Source organism: Furipterus horrens, unplaced genomic scaffold (genome assembly GCF_987537825.1).
Source record: "Furipterus horrens unplaced genomic scaffold, mFurHor1.1.pri manual_scaffold_17, whole genome shotgun sequence".
NCBI lineage: Eukaryota > Metazoa > Chordata > Mammalia > Chiroptera > Furipteridae > Furipterus > Furipterus horrens.
The window spans coordinates 110,222,465-110,239,740 of record NW_028327187.1 but is presented as its reverse complement, the minus strand read 5'-3'; the positions used below and the strand labels follow the sequence as shown (position 1 = coordinate 110,239,740).

Sequence of the window (17,276 nt, the reverse complement as noted above, 5' to 3'; positions counted from 1 at the left end):
ACATGATTGGCTTTGATAAATATGTCACCTTTCTATTATTGACATTAATTTAAGTAATGGTACCATGTATATTTTAACATACATATTGACTTGAATTGTGAGGCAATAAGATACCTTCTGTATGTAATGTTCACAGAACTAACCCTTATAGAATAGTTTTACTTGTTTTGTTTACTCTAAAAATCTATAGCAGTTTCTCTATTTTATATTTCATAGATTTAAAAAAAAAACAAATAAAGATGGATTTTAAATTCACTGTGAAAGAGTATTGAGTAACAAACTGAGTTTTAAAAAAAAGGCAAGGAATTCCTTAGTAATCTGGAAGATTCTACATGGCTTTATTACATAGCATGTAATACCAAGATTTAGAGGACTGTTTTTTTCAACATCACTGCCATCTTGAAGCAGGGTACACACATTAGGTATTGCAAAAAACATCAATCCAAACTTTTCTTCTGTTGTTTGCACTGATGGTAATTTTTTGCTCTTTTATGTTTGTACAACATGTCTATGTTGTGTGGGGGAAACTTCTTTCCTTACTTTTTTATTTTTATTTTTGTTTTGGCTAAGTAGAGGACATGGACTAGTTATAGCAAATAAAACACACTGTTTGCTGTTGCCAAAGGTCAGTGAGTGAGTACATTAGCTACAGTGGTGGCTGACTTAGAAAACTAGATCATGACAAAGATTTAAAACTATGAAGAAGGTTACAGTGTAACTATTTTGGTACTAGAACCAGTTCATGCTGGCCAAAAAGACAATGGTTTATGGACTTGCACCCATTTTGTATTTTTGTAATATTTGTAAATATGAACTTTTTAAATTGTTGCAAAACGGTTTCTTTTGTAAGTTTTCAACGTTTACATTCAATTCAAGCCTTTGTATATTTTAGAGCTGTGCAACACTTTGTCTTGTATTTATTTTTAGTAAAAATGGTGACAGTTTCATTGTGAACCCCTCTCAAAAAAAAAAAAATGTACCAGGAAAGTTTGATTACCTAGAAAGTGTGTATAGAAACTGCAAATAAACGTGACTGCAAGTAAACAACTGGTTTTTCTCTTCATTGTTATATAATTGCATTCTTGGGGTTTCACAAACACAAGCATTTTACAGGGAATGGACATAAAAGAGGGGAACTGCTATGGCAAAAGTATGAGCATAATAGTAATAATAATAATACTGTCTCTATAATGGGTTATAATCTAGTTTTGTATTTAAGAGGAGAAAGAACACATTCCCAATGTCGGATGTACTTTTCTTGTAGCTCTTCTCTCTGGGCCAGGAAAAGATTTCTGACTTGACTTTGAGATATTTACCTTTGCTTCTGATAAATACTAAGATTGTGCCTCCTTTCCAAGATGTGCAGCCTCAAGATACATACATGCATACAATATCCCACTAAATAATGTCATGTGCCCTTTATTACATAGCAAATTCATGTACAAAAATACTGTTCTAAGTGCTTTGCTTACTCTAACTCATGCACTCCCCACATTGTGCCCATTTTACAGATAGGGAAACTAAAGCACAGACCGTTACTTGACTTGCCCAAAGCCACAGAGCGACCCAACGTTGCTGCTGAGGTTGCAACCCAGAAAATTTGGCTCCAGGATCTGTTAGTACCAAACAAGGATTGCTAAAGCTGATTGCTAAACCCCAGCCCCCTCCCCCTTCCAATTCCAGTACTGGAGAGCACACCTAGAACCCAGTCAAAGTCGACGTCTGTGGTGCCTCGTTAGAGGGAGAGGGGAGGAGCAGAATTATGTTAAAAAGAAACCTTCAAACAACCAATCAGTGGCAGTGGAGAGGCCACATCCACGCAAGCCACCTGCAGGAATCCTCGCCACGAGTGGGTGTGCACTGGTACCCCTGCTCAACTGCAGAAACCCCTTTCAACACTGTAGGATCGCGCCTGCGGTAGCGCCGGATTCCTATCCCACCAGCCCCTACAAACAGAAACCTGGATTACCGACACTGGCTTTGCGCAGTGGAAAGCAAAGCCCCTTCCCTCGTTTGTCTACCTAGCAACACCATTCTCCCCAAGGATTGCGCATGCGCTCTTGGGATTGCTAGGCGAACAGCTGCTCACCTGCGGAGTGGCGCATGTGCACTTCGCGCTGCGGGTGATCGGTAGTGCGTCAGTGGGTACTTACCGTGTGTAGCGCCCGGCCGGAAGTTACGTCATCCGGCCTGACTTCCGGTGAGGCGTCGAGCGGTTGGAAGGGTCTTCGTCGTCGACGCTCGAGAAGACAGGCCACCATTAGTCGGTTTGCGATCTTCCGGAGGCCCGTGTGACAGGATCTGACAAGGTTTGGCCAGTGGCATTTTTTCCCCTCTCCTTGAATTTTCTTGTTGTGGGTGTGGGCGAGAAGTAGTTGAGCGATTTTAATGTATGCGGAACTCCGGGGCGTTAGGTTGGGGGAGAGGATTAGCCTGAGAGAAGGGAAAGAACTTTCTGGAAGAACAAATCTACACTTAAATTTCAGCAGTGCTGCGGTGGGGTGAGCCTGGCCAGTTCGGGCTTGTACCCCCCCCCGGTTCCCACCACCTCTGACGAGATGTCCACGCTTTTGAGCTTTTGCGATTTGGCCACTTGTTGAGTAGTTAGTGCTGAATTTTGGGGACGAGTTGATCTTTCTTAAAGATTTTTTTCCTTGGCAGAGGTGCGTGGGGGCAAGGAACGAGCAAGACTCTCAGGTTATATATATATAATTTTGAGTTTACGGAACTTATAAAATAGTTTATTTGTTATAACATCTTTGGAAATTGAGTCGTTTTTGAGGCTTTGATGGTAACTGTTTGATCGAAGATAGTGCCCCCTCACTGTTTTATAGTTAATATGTAAACGAGGAAAAAGAAAATAAAGACCCAGGTTGAGCACGGTCGTTTGAAAACTTGGTCTGTTGAGGATCGCTTCCATCCCTCCCTAACGCGCTCTCCCGGAATTAGGACTGCTCTAGGGTTTGAAACTGGTTTAATGTTTATAAGTCGTGATTTTTTGCAGGCAGCTTTTCTGCACGGTGTTTTATAAAGCAAGGGTATGGGCTCGATTCAGTGCCAGGCAATGGGACACATTTTGGGCAGCATTGTCCCCCATCTGGCTTATTTTGTAGTGTCTGAAGTTTCATACGGAGAGTAGAAGTCCTGCTTTTGCGAGACCTGATAGGAGTTTTAGAACGTGATTGTTCAGTTTTGTTAAAAAAAAAAAAAAATTGTTGTGACCTGTTTTGTTTTCAGATGAAAGGCCGTTTTCATCCCTCACCGTTGTGATAAATTGATTGCAAGTGTACCTTGGGGGCAGAATCTTCAGATGACTGTTGAAAAATGTCTTTGAAATGTTTTAATATCTAAAAATATCTTATAAAAACCAGTTGGCTTTTTATTTTTATGTTATCAAGAATTTAGATTTTCTACCGTAAAATATGAATGAGCTTCATTTTGGGTAAAGTCATTTTGCAGGAATTTGAATTTAATGAATTAAATTAATTAATTTTGCCAAATCTAGTCATGATTGGGCTCTAAGAAAATGTTGCACAAACTTTTAATTATTTACTTTGGGGGAAGAAGCAAAAGGGAAAGATTATGCTGTGCCTCCTATGAACCAGACATTGATGCTGAGTGCTTAACTGTGTCATTTGGCTTTCACAACCCTGTGAAGTAGATATTACTACTTTACAGGTTAGGAAATTAAGGCATAAAGAGGTTAAATACTTGCCTTAAGTAAAATAGCAAATTTTGCAATTTGGTCTTAGATTTGAGTATTTTTCTTTTTTCTTAAGTATATTTTATTGATTATGTTGTTACAGTAGTCCCAATATTTTTCCCTTTGCTCCCCTCCACCCAGTACCCCCTTCTTTCCAGCAATCCCACCCCCATTAGTGCATGTCCATGGGTCGTGCATATAAGTTCTTTGGCTTCATCCTTTCCTATATTATTCTTAACTTCCCCCCATTTTGTACTAACCAATTATGCTTCTTAATCCCTGCACCATTTCCCCATTTCTCCCCCTTCCCCCTCCCAGCTGATAACCCTCCAACGAATCCCCCCCATTCCTATGATTCTGCTCCTGTTCTTGTTTGCTTAGTTGGATTTTGTCTTTATTTTTTAGATTCGGTTGTTGATAGTTGTGAGTTTGTTGTCATTTTAATGTTCATAGTTTTGATCTTCTTTTTCTTAAGTAAGCCCCTTTAACATTTCACATAATAATGACTTGGTGATGATGAGCTCCTTTAGATTTACCTGGTCTGGGAAGCACTTTATCTGCCCTTCCATTCTAAATGATAGCTTTGCTGGATAGCGTAATCTTGGTTGTAGGTCCTTGCTTTTCATCACATTGAATACTTCTTGCATGCAAAGTTTCTTTTGAGAAATCAGCTGATAGTCTTATGGGATCTCCTCTGTAGGTAACTTTGCTTTTCTCTTGCTGCTTTTAAGATGTTCTCTTTATATTGAATCTTTGCATTTTAATTATGATGTGTATTGGTGTGGTCCTCTTTGGGTCTAGCTTGTTTGGGACTCTTTGTGCTTCCTAGACTTGTACGTCTATGTCCTTCGCCAAATTTGGGAAGTTTTCCTTCAGTATTTTTTCACATAAGCTTTCAATTTCTTACTCTTCCTCTTCTCCTTCTGGCACCCCTATGATTCAGATGTTGACACGTTTAAAGTTGTCCCAGAGGTTCTCAAGCCTCTCCTCATTTTTTTCAATTCTTGTTTCCTCATTTTGTACTGGTTGACTGTTTTTTTTCCTTCCTTATGCTCCAAATCATTGATTTGAACCCCAGTTTCCTTCCCCTCACCATTGGTTTTGTGTGGATTTTCCTTTGTTTCATTTAGCATAGCCTTCACTTCTTCCCTTATGCGTTTAACATACTTAAGCGTGTCTGTCAAACCTGTGAGCATCTTTATCACCAGTGTTTTCAACCCTGTGTCTGTTAGGTTGGCTATCTCCTCATTTGTTAGGTTGGCTAGCACCTCGTCTGTGAGGTTGGCTATCTCCTCGTCACTTGGTTCTCCCACTGGAACCTTGATCCATTCCCTCTTTTGGGCCATACTTCTCTGTCTTCTCATCTCGACAGGCTCCTGTGTTTGTTTGCCTCTGTGTCTTAGGCAGAGCTGTTGCACCTGTCTGGATGAGTGTTTCTTCTTTATATCTTTGTTTGTTGGACTTACATGCAGCTTGATTTTCATAAACTTCTGGTTGTCTCTAGTCTTGAGATAGTCGTATTCCTTCTTAGTTGTAGAGGGAGATGCAGCGTGTCTACCTAGGCCTCCATCTTGGCCAGACAGATTTGAGCATTTCTTAAAGCCCAGTTCTTTGTACTATGCCCTGGTACTTCAAATTTGCTTGCAATAAATGGTTCCTATATCTGTAGTGTCCGGGTGCAAAATGACTCAGATCTACATGTTATGACCCCAAAAGATTTGTTGCACATGCCAGAATACTTGGGTAAATTATTTAAACTTTCTTTGCCTCAGATTTCTCTTAAGGAAAATAGGAATAATTATAAAGCCTAACCTGTAGGGTTGTCAGGAATACTGAATGAGTTTACGCATCTTGTGCTTAGAACATTGCCTGGCAGAGTAAACAGTATAATATATCTTAGATACTATTATCTATACCTTGTGTTATATTCCGCATTTTCTATAGTCAAACTATATTTAATGAAAAGTTATATATCTAAATCTATAAAACAAAATAGTTAGAAATACAGTGATAACATAAAATACTATTAGAGTTAAGAAACTTTAACTCACTATTCTCATTCTGTGAGACTTCAAGTGGAGGTATGAGATTGTTCTGCAGTCTCCTTTGTAGGAAGAAAACTTTAGAAGTGAGTTGAACATCCATCAATAGGGGCAGGTTAAATGAATCATTGGCTATCTGCATGATAGGAAACTAAGAAGTTGTTAAAGTGATTGTGGTATATCTACAAGTATTGGTTTAGAAATGCTTCTTCCACTATTAATGCTTTTGCCTGTTTTCAAGCTTTAGAGCGATTGAATCATACACTATATTATCTTTTGTGTCTGGTTTGTACTCAGTATTACAGTTGTAAGATTTGTCCTGTTTATGTGTAGCAATAGTTAATTTATTCTCATTGCTGTATAGTCCTCATTTGTCCAAAACACCACAGTTTAATTGTCCATAGCTTGTATTAGTCTCATAATCAGGAAAAATAACACATTGTCCAAAGCAGTAAAATTTGGTTGAAGTTACAGCTCAGATTGGGTGTATGTTATAACTTGAGTTTTTACGTAGTATTAGCCTGCATTTATCTTGAATCAACTTGAGAATTAATTCTCTCTTCATTCTGACTCATTACTGCCCTGGCTCAGGATGGATAGAGGGAATTAGCACTCTCATTAGTGTGCCCCTTCCAGTACCGTGATGCGAGCCAGGGTTCAAATCCATACTACAAGATATAATATGATTGCATTGTACTCCATGTCTTTTCTAGTTGCACAGTTAAATGACCCAGAACCATAACCAAGCCTACGTAATTCTAGAAGTTTTTTAGCTTATATTTTATATACATTTATTTAGGTTTAATATAAAATTTAACTATGGAAGCAGTCATAATCTTAGAGCTGAAATGACTTTACATATAATCTCAGCCAGTTTACACCTGGCCAATGAGGAGGCAGTGTCTTGAGAGGTCCTCCGAACCCAAACCCTGGTTTGGGCCTAAGCTGAAACAGACTCCTGACTCACATTTGGAGGCCTTCTGGGGTTCTTTTACAAAAGCAGTTAGGAATCATGTTCTCTTGTTTTCAGCATTTACTCTGTAGCCTTTAAATTGTGAAGCATTCACTTCACAATTTGGAAGTGTGTTTGATCTTGATCCTTGTTCCTACACATGGGCAACATAGTTCTTTAAGTTTTAAAGGTTTATTCTAAATCATGAATGGAAAATTTCTAAAATTCAACCAGGACTCCAATTCAATTTGAGTTGGCATTGTGAGAACATAGCCATACTAAGTTTATTAAGGTAATGTATAAAGTAACATTTTTATGCATTGCTTTTCAGGAGTAGAAGGTTTACCAGGCCTAGGTGACCTAGCAGTTTCACAAATAAACTCTCCAACAAGTTTAAAAATAATAAGGCCCAACTCAGAGAAGTGGAGTTTCTCCTGTTGCACGAAGATGTCTAGCAGCTCCAGTGGAGTCGATGTGGTTTGTATTTAAAATTGAAAAAAAAAAAATCTGTCCTTGTTCTTTTCATTGTGCTATATTTCTTTTTCTAAATTGAATCTAATTTCACTCAGTGAAATGGCAGAGATCCTAAGTGTACAGTTCATGAGTTTTAACAGTGATCTATAAAGCTGCTATAAATATTTATGTACAAGTTTTTTTTTTATTTTTATGAACAGATACTAACATTTCTTTTGGATAAATGCTCAGGAGTTTAATTGCTAGGTCATAGGGTTGGTGTAAGTATAGCTTTATGAGAATCTACCAGTTTTTTAAAGTGGTTTTGGTCTTCTACATTCTGTCACATTCTGTTTCTTGATCCCTGAGGTTCAATAAAAATAGATTTTTAAGCTACATATAATTTAGCTTAACAGAAGCATATTACTTACATATGGATATAGATATTACTGCCACCTAAGTGGCATAGGCACTTTTTTAAACTTCTATTAGTCCTAACATTTTTATCTTTGGAGATAATGTTAACTGCCTACAAAGAATCATTTTTCCTGACATAATTGTATGAAAGACTTGGTAAAGCATAAGGCACTATACAAAAGTAAGGTGGTATATTTTTATAAGTACTAATCTATAGCAATCCCATATTACTTTGGTTATCTCTTTTGAAACAGATGCATAGCTTCAAAGTATGTTTATTTCAAAATTTTTTTCCTGTAGTTCATAATTCATTCTTAGAGTAAAAAGTTGTTAAATGAAGCTTAATGGTGATTTACTATCTATATAGAGCATTCCAAAAAGTATTTTAAGGTGATTTAGAGATTAATTTATCAAGAAAAAGGTGAATGTATTGAGAAGTACAGATTGTTAGTTACAAAATAGTCATGGGGTTATAAAGTACAGCATAGGAAATATAGTCAATAATATTGTAATAACTCTGTATGGTGCCAGTTGGATATGGGAAACATCAGGGGGAAGACTTTGTAAAGAATGTGACTGTCAAACCACTAGTCTGTACACCAGAAACTAATAGAAAATAATATTGAATGTAATCTGGATTTAAAAATTTTTTTTTTCTAATTTAGAAAAAAAGTACTCCTGGGTGAAAAAAAAGAAAGAAAAGGCTTGGTAAAATATTATGTAGAAATACCTAGAATTTAACATGTGATTACTTTTTGCTAGCAATAATTAACTTAATTAAAACAAATTAATTAAAACAAATCTTTGTTAATCAGAAAAAGAAACATTTAATAAAAATTAAAACAAAAAAATAGGTATTTAAGTGTTACCTATTTTGTCCACAAAGTGGCACTGTTGGATGGTTTAAAAATCAAAAGTCATGTAACATGGTTTCTTAGTAATGAAAAATATTTGCTGTTACAGCAGTTCTGGTTCCAGATTACTAGAAGATTAGTCTTTCTAGCATTAGGTACACAAGAGTTTAAGCTTGATAAAAATGACTCTTAAGCATAGTTGGGTTAATGAGAAAGCAGTTTTGCAAGTGCATCTTTTTTTGTAGTCATGGTATTTATTTACAATGAACAAAGGTCCTTCAATACCACAGGTAGACTCTTGGGGTTTCTTGAAAGTGAAATTGAAGTCCTAAGTTTTTCTGTCACGTCTCTCTTTCATGCTTCCTTTTAATTTATTAATAAATCTTCCTTAGACAAGAATGCAAATGAGGTATGAAGCTGACCACAGTATTCCTTATGCATATGCACCAGAAATTGCACATGGAAATGTAAGTAATGTTCATTGCCATTTGCCAGATAGAGTAACATTTAACCATTTTAAAGGAAAATATTTAAATTCTTCATATACCGTAGTGCACCTCTAAAGCACTCAAGAAAATATTAACCATTTTACTTCATTCTTTTCCTTATGTAGTAGGAAATTGAGAGCAATATTAATTTTTAGTATAAAACTCTAAACATAGGTCCTTCTGATATAATAAAATCTTTCCTTTTTCTCTTAATTAGCAGTGATCATTTCTATTATGATATTAATCTTTTATTTCATCTCTGCTTTAGATTAAGACTTCTGAAACTGAAAAGTTGGTGAAAAATAAAAACAATTTAAATAAGTAAATAAATAAGTATAAAGTGTTCTTATCCTTATGCTCAGTTTGCTCTTACAGAAGTAAACCATTAATATTTAACATTTAAAATCTTAGCAGCAAAATGTTCACTCTGACACACCCTGTGAAGAGCAACAAAAAACAATTGTGGATGTCCTGCATCATTGCCAGGTACGAAAGTTCTGTGTGTCAATGTAGTTTTCTAAAATACTAAACTGAAATTCTCTTTATCTCATATAAAATATATAATTAATTGAAATTTTGCTGTATTAAATTATTTATGGTTATCACCCCATTGTGATCATTTTTAACAATTTCTAGTTGGAATAGCATCTCCAGGTGAAAATTTTAAAGTAGCAATATGTAGATTTTATAGCTTTTTTTAAAAAAGGCCCTTAATTGATCAAATGTGGTTATGCCTCTTTCATCTCAATTATTCAGTATTGAATTAATTTTACCTACAAAAATTTCAAAGGAAATTGACTGATTTGGATGAAATTTAGTATGTACCTAAGTGCATATCAAGATATCTCAATTGAAACAAAATGTCACCTGACCACGGTTTTTAAAAGAGTATATCTTACAGAGTTTTGAGGGACTTTTGTAAAAAGTAGCATGTTGGTAGAGATTGATAGAAGTATGTAATTATCAAGGGTTTTTGTGAGCTGCACGCCCTAGAGGGCCATTTATAAAAAATCAGTGTTTCTTAATGTATCAAGTGTCCTGAATAAAATGAGCAAGCATACTTTGAAAAGTAAAGAATATTTATGTCAGTCTTGATCATTATTATTACTGAGAACCGAAGTGGAAGGCTACCAGGGGGCACATCACGTCTTCTGGGGAAGATGCACAGAGGGTGGACCATAGAGGGAGGGAGAGGGTTCTGATTCTGAGCAGGGCCATCCCTGGCCTACCTTACGTAAGCATCCACGATGGCCTAGGTGCACACCGCCCTTCCAGGGCCTTCTGAGCAATGGTGCAGGATGTGGTGGGATGCAGCGGCTAGGATAAGAAATGCTCAGGTCCCATAAGGGATCACTGTTATTTCTCCTAGTGAGTTAGCTCTCTCCTTCCTTCAGCTTCTTCCCTTACAGTCTAGGCCTCATGGTGCAGCACTTCCATCTTTTCTTTTTTATCCTTGCCTGGCACCCTCTTTAGGAAAGCCCCAGTCCTGTCCATGCTGGGAAGCAGAGGGGAGGACCTCTGCCAGGACCTGCCCACTGTCTGGTCTGTACTCAGCTCCCTCTCCCATGAGCTCCAGGCACCTCCATCCTTGCCTCCTGCTTAAGGGAGAAAATGGAGGGTGTGGAGCAGAAATCCTCTCCAAGTCCTAATTCCTCTCCCCACAGCCAACAGACTCGCCTGGGATCCATTCTTCTTCTGCTGTCTTCCTCTGTAAGAGTAACACCTCCACTGGTTTCTGCTTCTGACCCTCTTTCCCTGCACTCAGACTCCTCCCATCATGGGACATCCCTCTCTCTCCTGCATCTTCATCCTCTGTGTCTATCACTCTCAGCATCTTCTCCCACAGTTTAAAAAAAAAAATCACTTCTTTTAGCCTCCCAGCCCTCTTTCACTGTCATCCTTCCTCTCTCCTATTAATAACCCAGCTCTTTGAATGTCAGTTATGTTCTGTCTGAACATCTGACTTCCTGTTTTCTCTCTGAGTATTTTGGAATACACTGTTCTTTCTGTGCTGTATGGCCTTCCATGCATCTTTACCTAGCAAGTAACTTCTCGTCCTTTAATTCTCAGCACAGACATTTGCTTCTCTGAAGAGACCTGCCAACCGGCGTTAGGTCTTTGTTTACACTTGGCCTCCTGTTCTTACCTGTGCTGTAATAGTCATAATAGTAATACTAATATTACTAGATGACGGAGCACTATTGGATCAATGATCATATAGTATTGCTGTTAGGTTAGTATGCACATAATACCCACCATAGCACCTTGCTTTGAGATTTTCTTCCCGATTCTATACATGAGGACACTGAAGCACAGAGAAGTTAAGTAAGTTGACCAAGGTCACAGAGCTAATAAGTGGCAGAACTGTAGAATTTAAACCCAACTCATTCCCCTAGAGCCTGCACTATTTACCTCAGTGCTATAGGCCAGTCACTGGGTCTCATACATGATGGGGAATCAGAATCACCTGGAGGGCTTGTGAAAACATAGATTGCTGCCCCCACTCTGAGTTCCCAATTCATTAGGTTTGGGGTAGGAGATTTTGCATTTCCAGCAAGCTAGTACTGATGTTACTGGTCCATAGTCCACCTTAGAGAACCACTGCTCTAGGCTGCTACTTTCTCTACTGAAATCATCTCATTACCTTTCTCTCTCCAGCTAAAATAGGAGTTCCTTAGGACAGGAGCTGGTTGTTTTTTTTCTTTACTGTCCATGTTTCCAGCATCCAGCAAAGTAGTTCTGACAGGGAGTAGGCCCTCAATAAATGTTTATTGGAATGAGAGAATGAGTCTATTATTTAAGTGTGTTTTTGCCTGAATGAAATTTCTCTCTATTTCAAGAATTCAGTCACATACCTGATTGGCATATTGGGGATCTGTACTCAAAGATTTCATGGTGTTAATTGTTGGTTTTATGATTTTAAAATGCTTTGAAGCCAAAAGTTACATCTGATATATCTGGCTCACTGTTCTTCCCAGAGTGGAATGCTCACTGCCTATTAGTTCCTGTGGTCATATGGAAAGAGGTTCTTTGGCTTTTCAGCAGGTTTGACAATTTTTTCCTAAAATAGTACATTCCTTGTTGTAAAAGACTCCATCAGAAATGTGATGGGTTATAGGAATTGTGGTACATTCACTCTCCAGAATTAAAACTTCTTAAAATGCCTGTATGATGTGGAGTAGTTGCAGCCAGGCAGCAAGTGGGAAGCAAGGCATTTCTGATGGCTTGAGAACTTTCTTTGTTCCTATATGTTACTTTTTATGTAGAACCTGCTAATAGATTGTATTATTATAGGTCATCCAGGGTGCTATTGAAAACCTGGCTAAGAAGTTTAATATCATTAATAGGAAGATTTCTAAAATTGACCGTTTTCGTGCAAAATTAATCTGGCAAAATCGCGTAAGTGTCATAACAATATTTTTACAATCATAATAAACCTCTGGTTTCTAAAGATGTCTGTCAGTTAGAAGTGAGAGAACTAATAAGTCTGCGAGATTGTGCAGCTAATTCATACTTCTTGTGGCAGTAGATGGGAGACTAAACGTCTAGGAAGAATGCTGAAGTTTAGGTTTGAGAAAGGTATTGACAATGAGTATTTTTATGTTTGTATCCTTAATGTGTAAAATGCAATTAAAAGGAAGGGTTGAAGAGGAATAAAAATCATATAATCAGATAGAATATTAATCTTTAATAATAGCAAGCAGTATTGCATTGATAATAAATATTGATATATTTACTACTTTATTTCCTTTCTTGCTCACTCTCAGTTGGTTTATTCTGGTTTGTGTCATTTCAGAGGCCACTTGGATATGCATACAAACATTATAATTACCTGCATTCTAGAAGGGTCAAATTGCAGAAAGGGAAGGAGGAGCAGGATAGTAGTTATCCCACTTTATTTCCTCATACTCAAAGTTGTAGCCCAACTATAACAGTAACACTAACAGATTCCCAGGACAAGCCTTCAGAAACATATAACGAGTCACAGTATTCCGCTGACGAGATGATCTATGATGAGGATGCATACCTTAACCAGCATCCAACATTTCCTTCCTATTCACCGTCATATCAATCATATTACACATCCAATGATCCAGTGCAGGGTTCCCCTTCCATGCCCAGCTTTGCCAGTCCAGGGGCTCACACCACCACCAATGTTGTCTCAGATGCCCCAGCTTCCAGATCAGTACCTGCAGACATGCTGGGCCAAGGCATATTCAGTCCAGCATCCAACTCTGATATGGCTTACTCAACTGGGCCGGAAAATGAGCAGCTCAGCAATACTGCCTCATCTCTCTGCAATCCAGCTGGCTTTGGTGAGTGGGAAACAACACATAGTACAAGTAGCACTATTTAACTTGTATTTCTCAACATCCTTGGTGCAAGCTAGTGGAAGCTGTTTGTTTCCTATTTTGAGGACTGGTTTTGGATGATATTCATGATGATGACTTAACATTTATTAAGTGTTTTTTTATGTGAGACACCACTAATCAACAGACATTCCTCTTCTCCACTAACATTCATAATGATCCCATTGTGAGTTTTTTAATCTTTTGTTTTTCTTTACCCTTTTCCTGGGTAAATATTCAAAATGTTCCTGAAATGGCCAGAGCCCAGATGATAGGAAAGAAAAGGTATACCTTTGGTTAATTCATACACAAAGAATGATCAAAATTGTGTTGATGGTCCTTAGAGAAGCAATTCTTCCTAGGGAATTATAAAACCCTCTTCTGTTATCACAGACTAGAGAGAGTTGAGTGCTCTAGTTGGAAAATGAATACTTGTCTAGACACAGATTTCAGCACAACTTAGTGAATATCACAGCTAAACTTTTTGAGGTATGAGCACTTTAATTGTTTCATGTCTTATTTTTTCAGTATATAAACATTCAGTCAAAATAGGTATTGTGTAATTAAACTCAAAAGAGGTATTGAATATAATGTTAAAGTTACTTCTGACCTAGCTAAGCAGAAAATAATCTTGTTTCTTCAAAATTTAGGTAAGCATTTAAGCCTTGAGAGACAGGAATTTAAAGAGTAAAATGATGCTTAAAATATCCATAGTGAATAATACATGGGAGAGGTTCAGTAAATAGCTAATTTGGTTCTGAGACATGGGGTTTTTGAAATTCATTGATAAAACTGAATCAATTTAAGCAATTATAAAATTAAATTTGGGGAATTTCCATTGTATATAGCTAGTAAAATAAACCTAATCTACACAGACAAAGAGGAGAGAGACTGACAGAAATTCACTGAAATACTTAGAGTAATAGGTTAGCTTAGATTGACCTAATTAACCCAAGCAAGAGCTCTTTTGCTGCTATATTTGTGTCCAAAGAGGCCTTGGATTGTTCAGTCTGTTTTATGATCTTCAGAGCTTTTTGGTAACTTCTGAAGCTGCCTTTGTTGTTCATGGGTGGTCAGATGGGATGCTTGTAGGTACTCATCTTAACATAATTGTTAAGCTTTCACTGGATTTTACACTTGGAGTCCTGGGTGGTTGCTGGGGTACTTAAGAGATGGTTCCAGGAATGAGATCAATAGTCCCTACCTAACATCTCTTCTTTCAGGATAATGATCAGGTCAAGTATTGGGTTAGCCAAAAAGGCTATAAGGTTTTTTCCATAAAATAAAAGACACATTTTTCATTTTCACTAATAACTTTATTGATTTGGGTATTTTGAGTAAGTCAGCTATCTCCCGCATGGTATATATAATGTTGATCTGCATGTCTCAGTTTGATCGCTATCCACTTCAACTGGTCTACCCAACCACGGAGCATCATCCAGTGAGAAATCTCCAACACGAAGCTTTGCAAACCACTCTTGACACATTTGATCAGTCACAGCACCTTCTGCACATACTCAACAAATCTTTGTGTGTGTTTCAGTTGTATTTTTACCCTTCTTGAAATAATAAAGCATAATATTCCAAAAATGTCACTTATTTTCTTCCATCTTTAATATTAAAATGGTTACACAGGAATTCACCCATTTTTTTAAAAAAATTTATTTATTTTTAGAGAGAGTGGAAGGGAGGGAGAAGGGGAGGGAAACATTAATGTATGAGAGAAACATCGATCTGCTGCCTCTCACATGCCCCTAACTGGGGACTTGGCCCACAACCCAGGCATGTGCCCTGACTGGGAATCAAAGCGGTGACTTTTCAGTCTGCAGGCCAATGCTCAACCCACTGAACCACACCAGCCAGGGCAAAATTCACCAATTTCGATAAGTTTTTAAATGCATGCTGATATGACAGCTGTCACAATACAATGTAACAAAATTGTTTCAAATGAAGTTAAAAAACAACTAAATGCTACTAGAGTGATCTTATGGAAAAAACCAAATGAACCTTTTGCCAACCCAAAATAATTTGTCTTTTTTTCCCTCATGAAGATACAGGTTCATCTGTTGAAAATGACCCGGTTCCAGTAGAACACACCTGCAATGAAGGCCCTGCAGATTGGTCTGTAGATGAAGTGGTCATGTTTCTGAGAGAGGTAGATTATGAGTCATTCGCCCCCATTGTCGAGATCTTCAGGGAACAGGTAATGTATCTTTCGATGTGATTTTTCTGTCATAATGCCTTTGAATGACCCCTGTGCAGGCTCTTCAGTTGGACGCTGATCAGTGTGGATGGTGGGGGAACCCTATCAACTGATTCTTCCTTATGTGAGAAAGGTTACTTTGCTCAAAGTTAGATCCTTAAGTGGTAGAGGCTGGATCTGTCCTTTAAATGGGTACCTGAGTACCTAAAGTACTGAAAGTCTTATAAAATTCTCAAGAGAAGATGATTCAGCATGGTCACTCACTCTCAGGTGTCTTGTCCTTTGTAATGACACCTGCAACAGTTCTTGTTACGAAGCCTGATGAATCCAGCAGCTTATTCCATTTGCTTACCCCTCTTAACCTTAAGTGGTTATTGATGGTTTGGGATGCTGATGCTCTTGTGCCATTTACAAAGTAACATCATGGACTAAATTTTTATAAGTTCTAATTTCTTTAACTTCTAGTTTTACTTAGTAGAAAAAGTAAGGAAGGTGCCTAACAAAGCAGTACTGTACGGGATTTCAGATGTTTTCAGTCGGTGATACACATATGATTCAATAAATTTTTATTTTTAAACCAGATCTCATGAAAACCAAATAATATGCTCCAGCAATTAATATAATAAAAGAATTTAAGGAAGATGCCTTTGTCTATCAAGTCATGTTCTTACAGTTTTTCATAATGGATAAAATTAGTGGCCACATATCTCTTACACCCTTTTAAATGTGGTACAAAAATCAGTAATTGGTTTTAGCATCTTTTTAGCTTCAGATGACTAACTGATGAGCTTTCACCATAAACACCACACTGTTTGGCACATTTACAGTTTGCATTGATGGTGACATACTCATATTCCCAGCCTTTCTAAGGAAGTTAATGGCCATCCGAAATTCATTTCTACCATTCATAGTTTTTAGTCTTTTTGTCATAGCTATGTAGTATTTTATTCTATGTAAAGTATTTAAAATTAGGTAGTTTGACACTTAGGACATTTTTAAGATACTAGGTTAAATTTCCTTTTTTTATAATTTGAAGTAAATTTACTGATGACCAAATGATGTTTCAGCTGTACAAATTATATCTTCAATAGTTTTCATCAAGCAGATGCATACTCAGAGAATATACATCTGGAATGAGCTGCTCTCTAATTGATGTTAATGTTCTTATATATAAAGAAATGAACATTCTGATAAAATATGAAAGCATTATTAATTATTATAATTTCCTTCTCTCTGTAGGAAATTGATGGGAAGGCTCTGCTATTACTCCATAGTGATACTATAGTAAACGATATGGGGATTAAACTGGGGACAGCTCTGAAGTTGTGCTACTACATCGAAAAGCTTAAAGAAGACCACCCATACTCTCTTAAATTTTGAGAAAATGTTTGTGTAGATTTAGATTGGGCTTAATTCTGGGGAGACCAGTGCTATCTTAGTGTAAAACCATTTTGCTGCCCTTAGAAATTTTTGTGTTGTAGAATATTCCTCGAAAAGTTTGTTATACCCAGAATTTTAGAGCTACATGACAGTCCAGTCTACTTCCTTAGAAACTATTATTAGCATATTAAAATGGGCAGTTTGTGCTTAATCTCTTTATTGTCATTTTGTCATTTACAAGTACACTTCATATAAGAAACAGGAGAAACACCTTTGACTCTGGTTAAGGTTTATCCATAGAACCAGAACAGCTAAATCCAAAGAGAAAGTATTAGGGATTGACAGATTCTCCAATAAAATCTATGAGAAGTTTTCCTTAGAAGAAAATTTAAAGATATAACTGCAAATATCTTTCTCAAATATTGTATGTTTGTT

The 17,276-nt window shown here is 37.2% G+C and overlaps 1 protein-coding gene across 1 annotated transcript; it reads left to right on the top strand.

Moving 5' to 3' along the window:
* The first annotated feature begins 1,240 nt into the window (after positions 1 to 1,240).
* On the top strand, positions 1,241 to 16,841 carry SCML1 (Scm polycomb group protein like 1). Its single transcript, XM_090264168.1, has 7 exons — positions 1,241 to 1,249; positions 1,905 to 2,141; positions 9,321 to 9,395; positions 12,204 to 12,308; positions 12,706 to 13,225; positions 15,310 to 15,461; positions 16,701 to 16,841. Exons 1-7 carry the CDS (start codon positions 1,241 to 1,243, stop codon positions 16,839 to 16,841), a joined length of 1,239 nt encoding a protein of 412 aa, XP_090120294.1.
* The last annotated feature ends 435 nt before the right edge of the window (positions 16,842 to 17,276 follow it).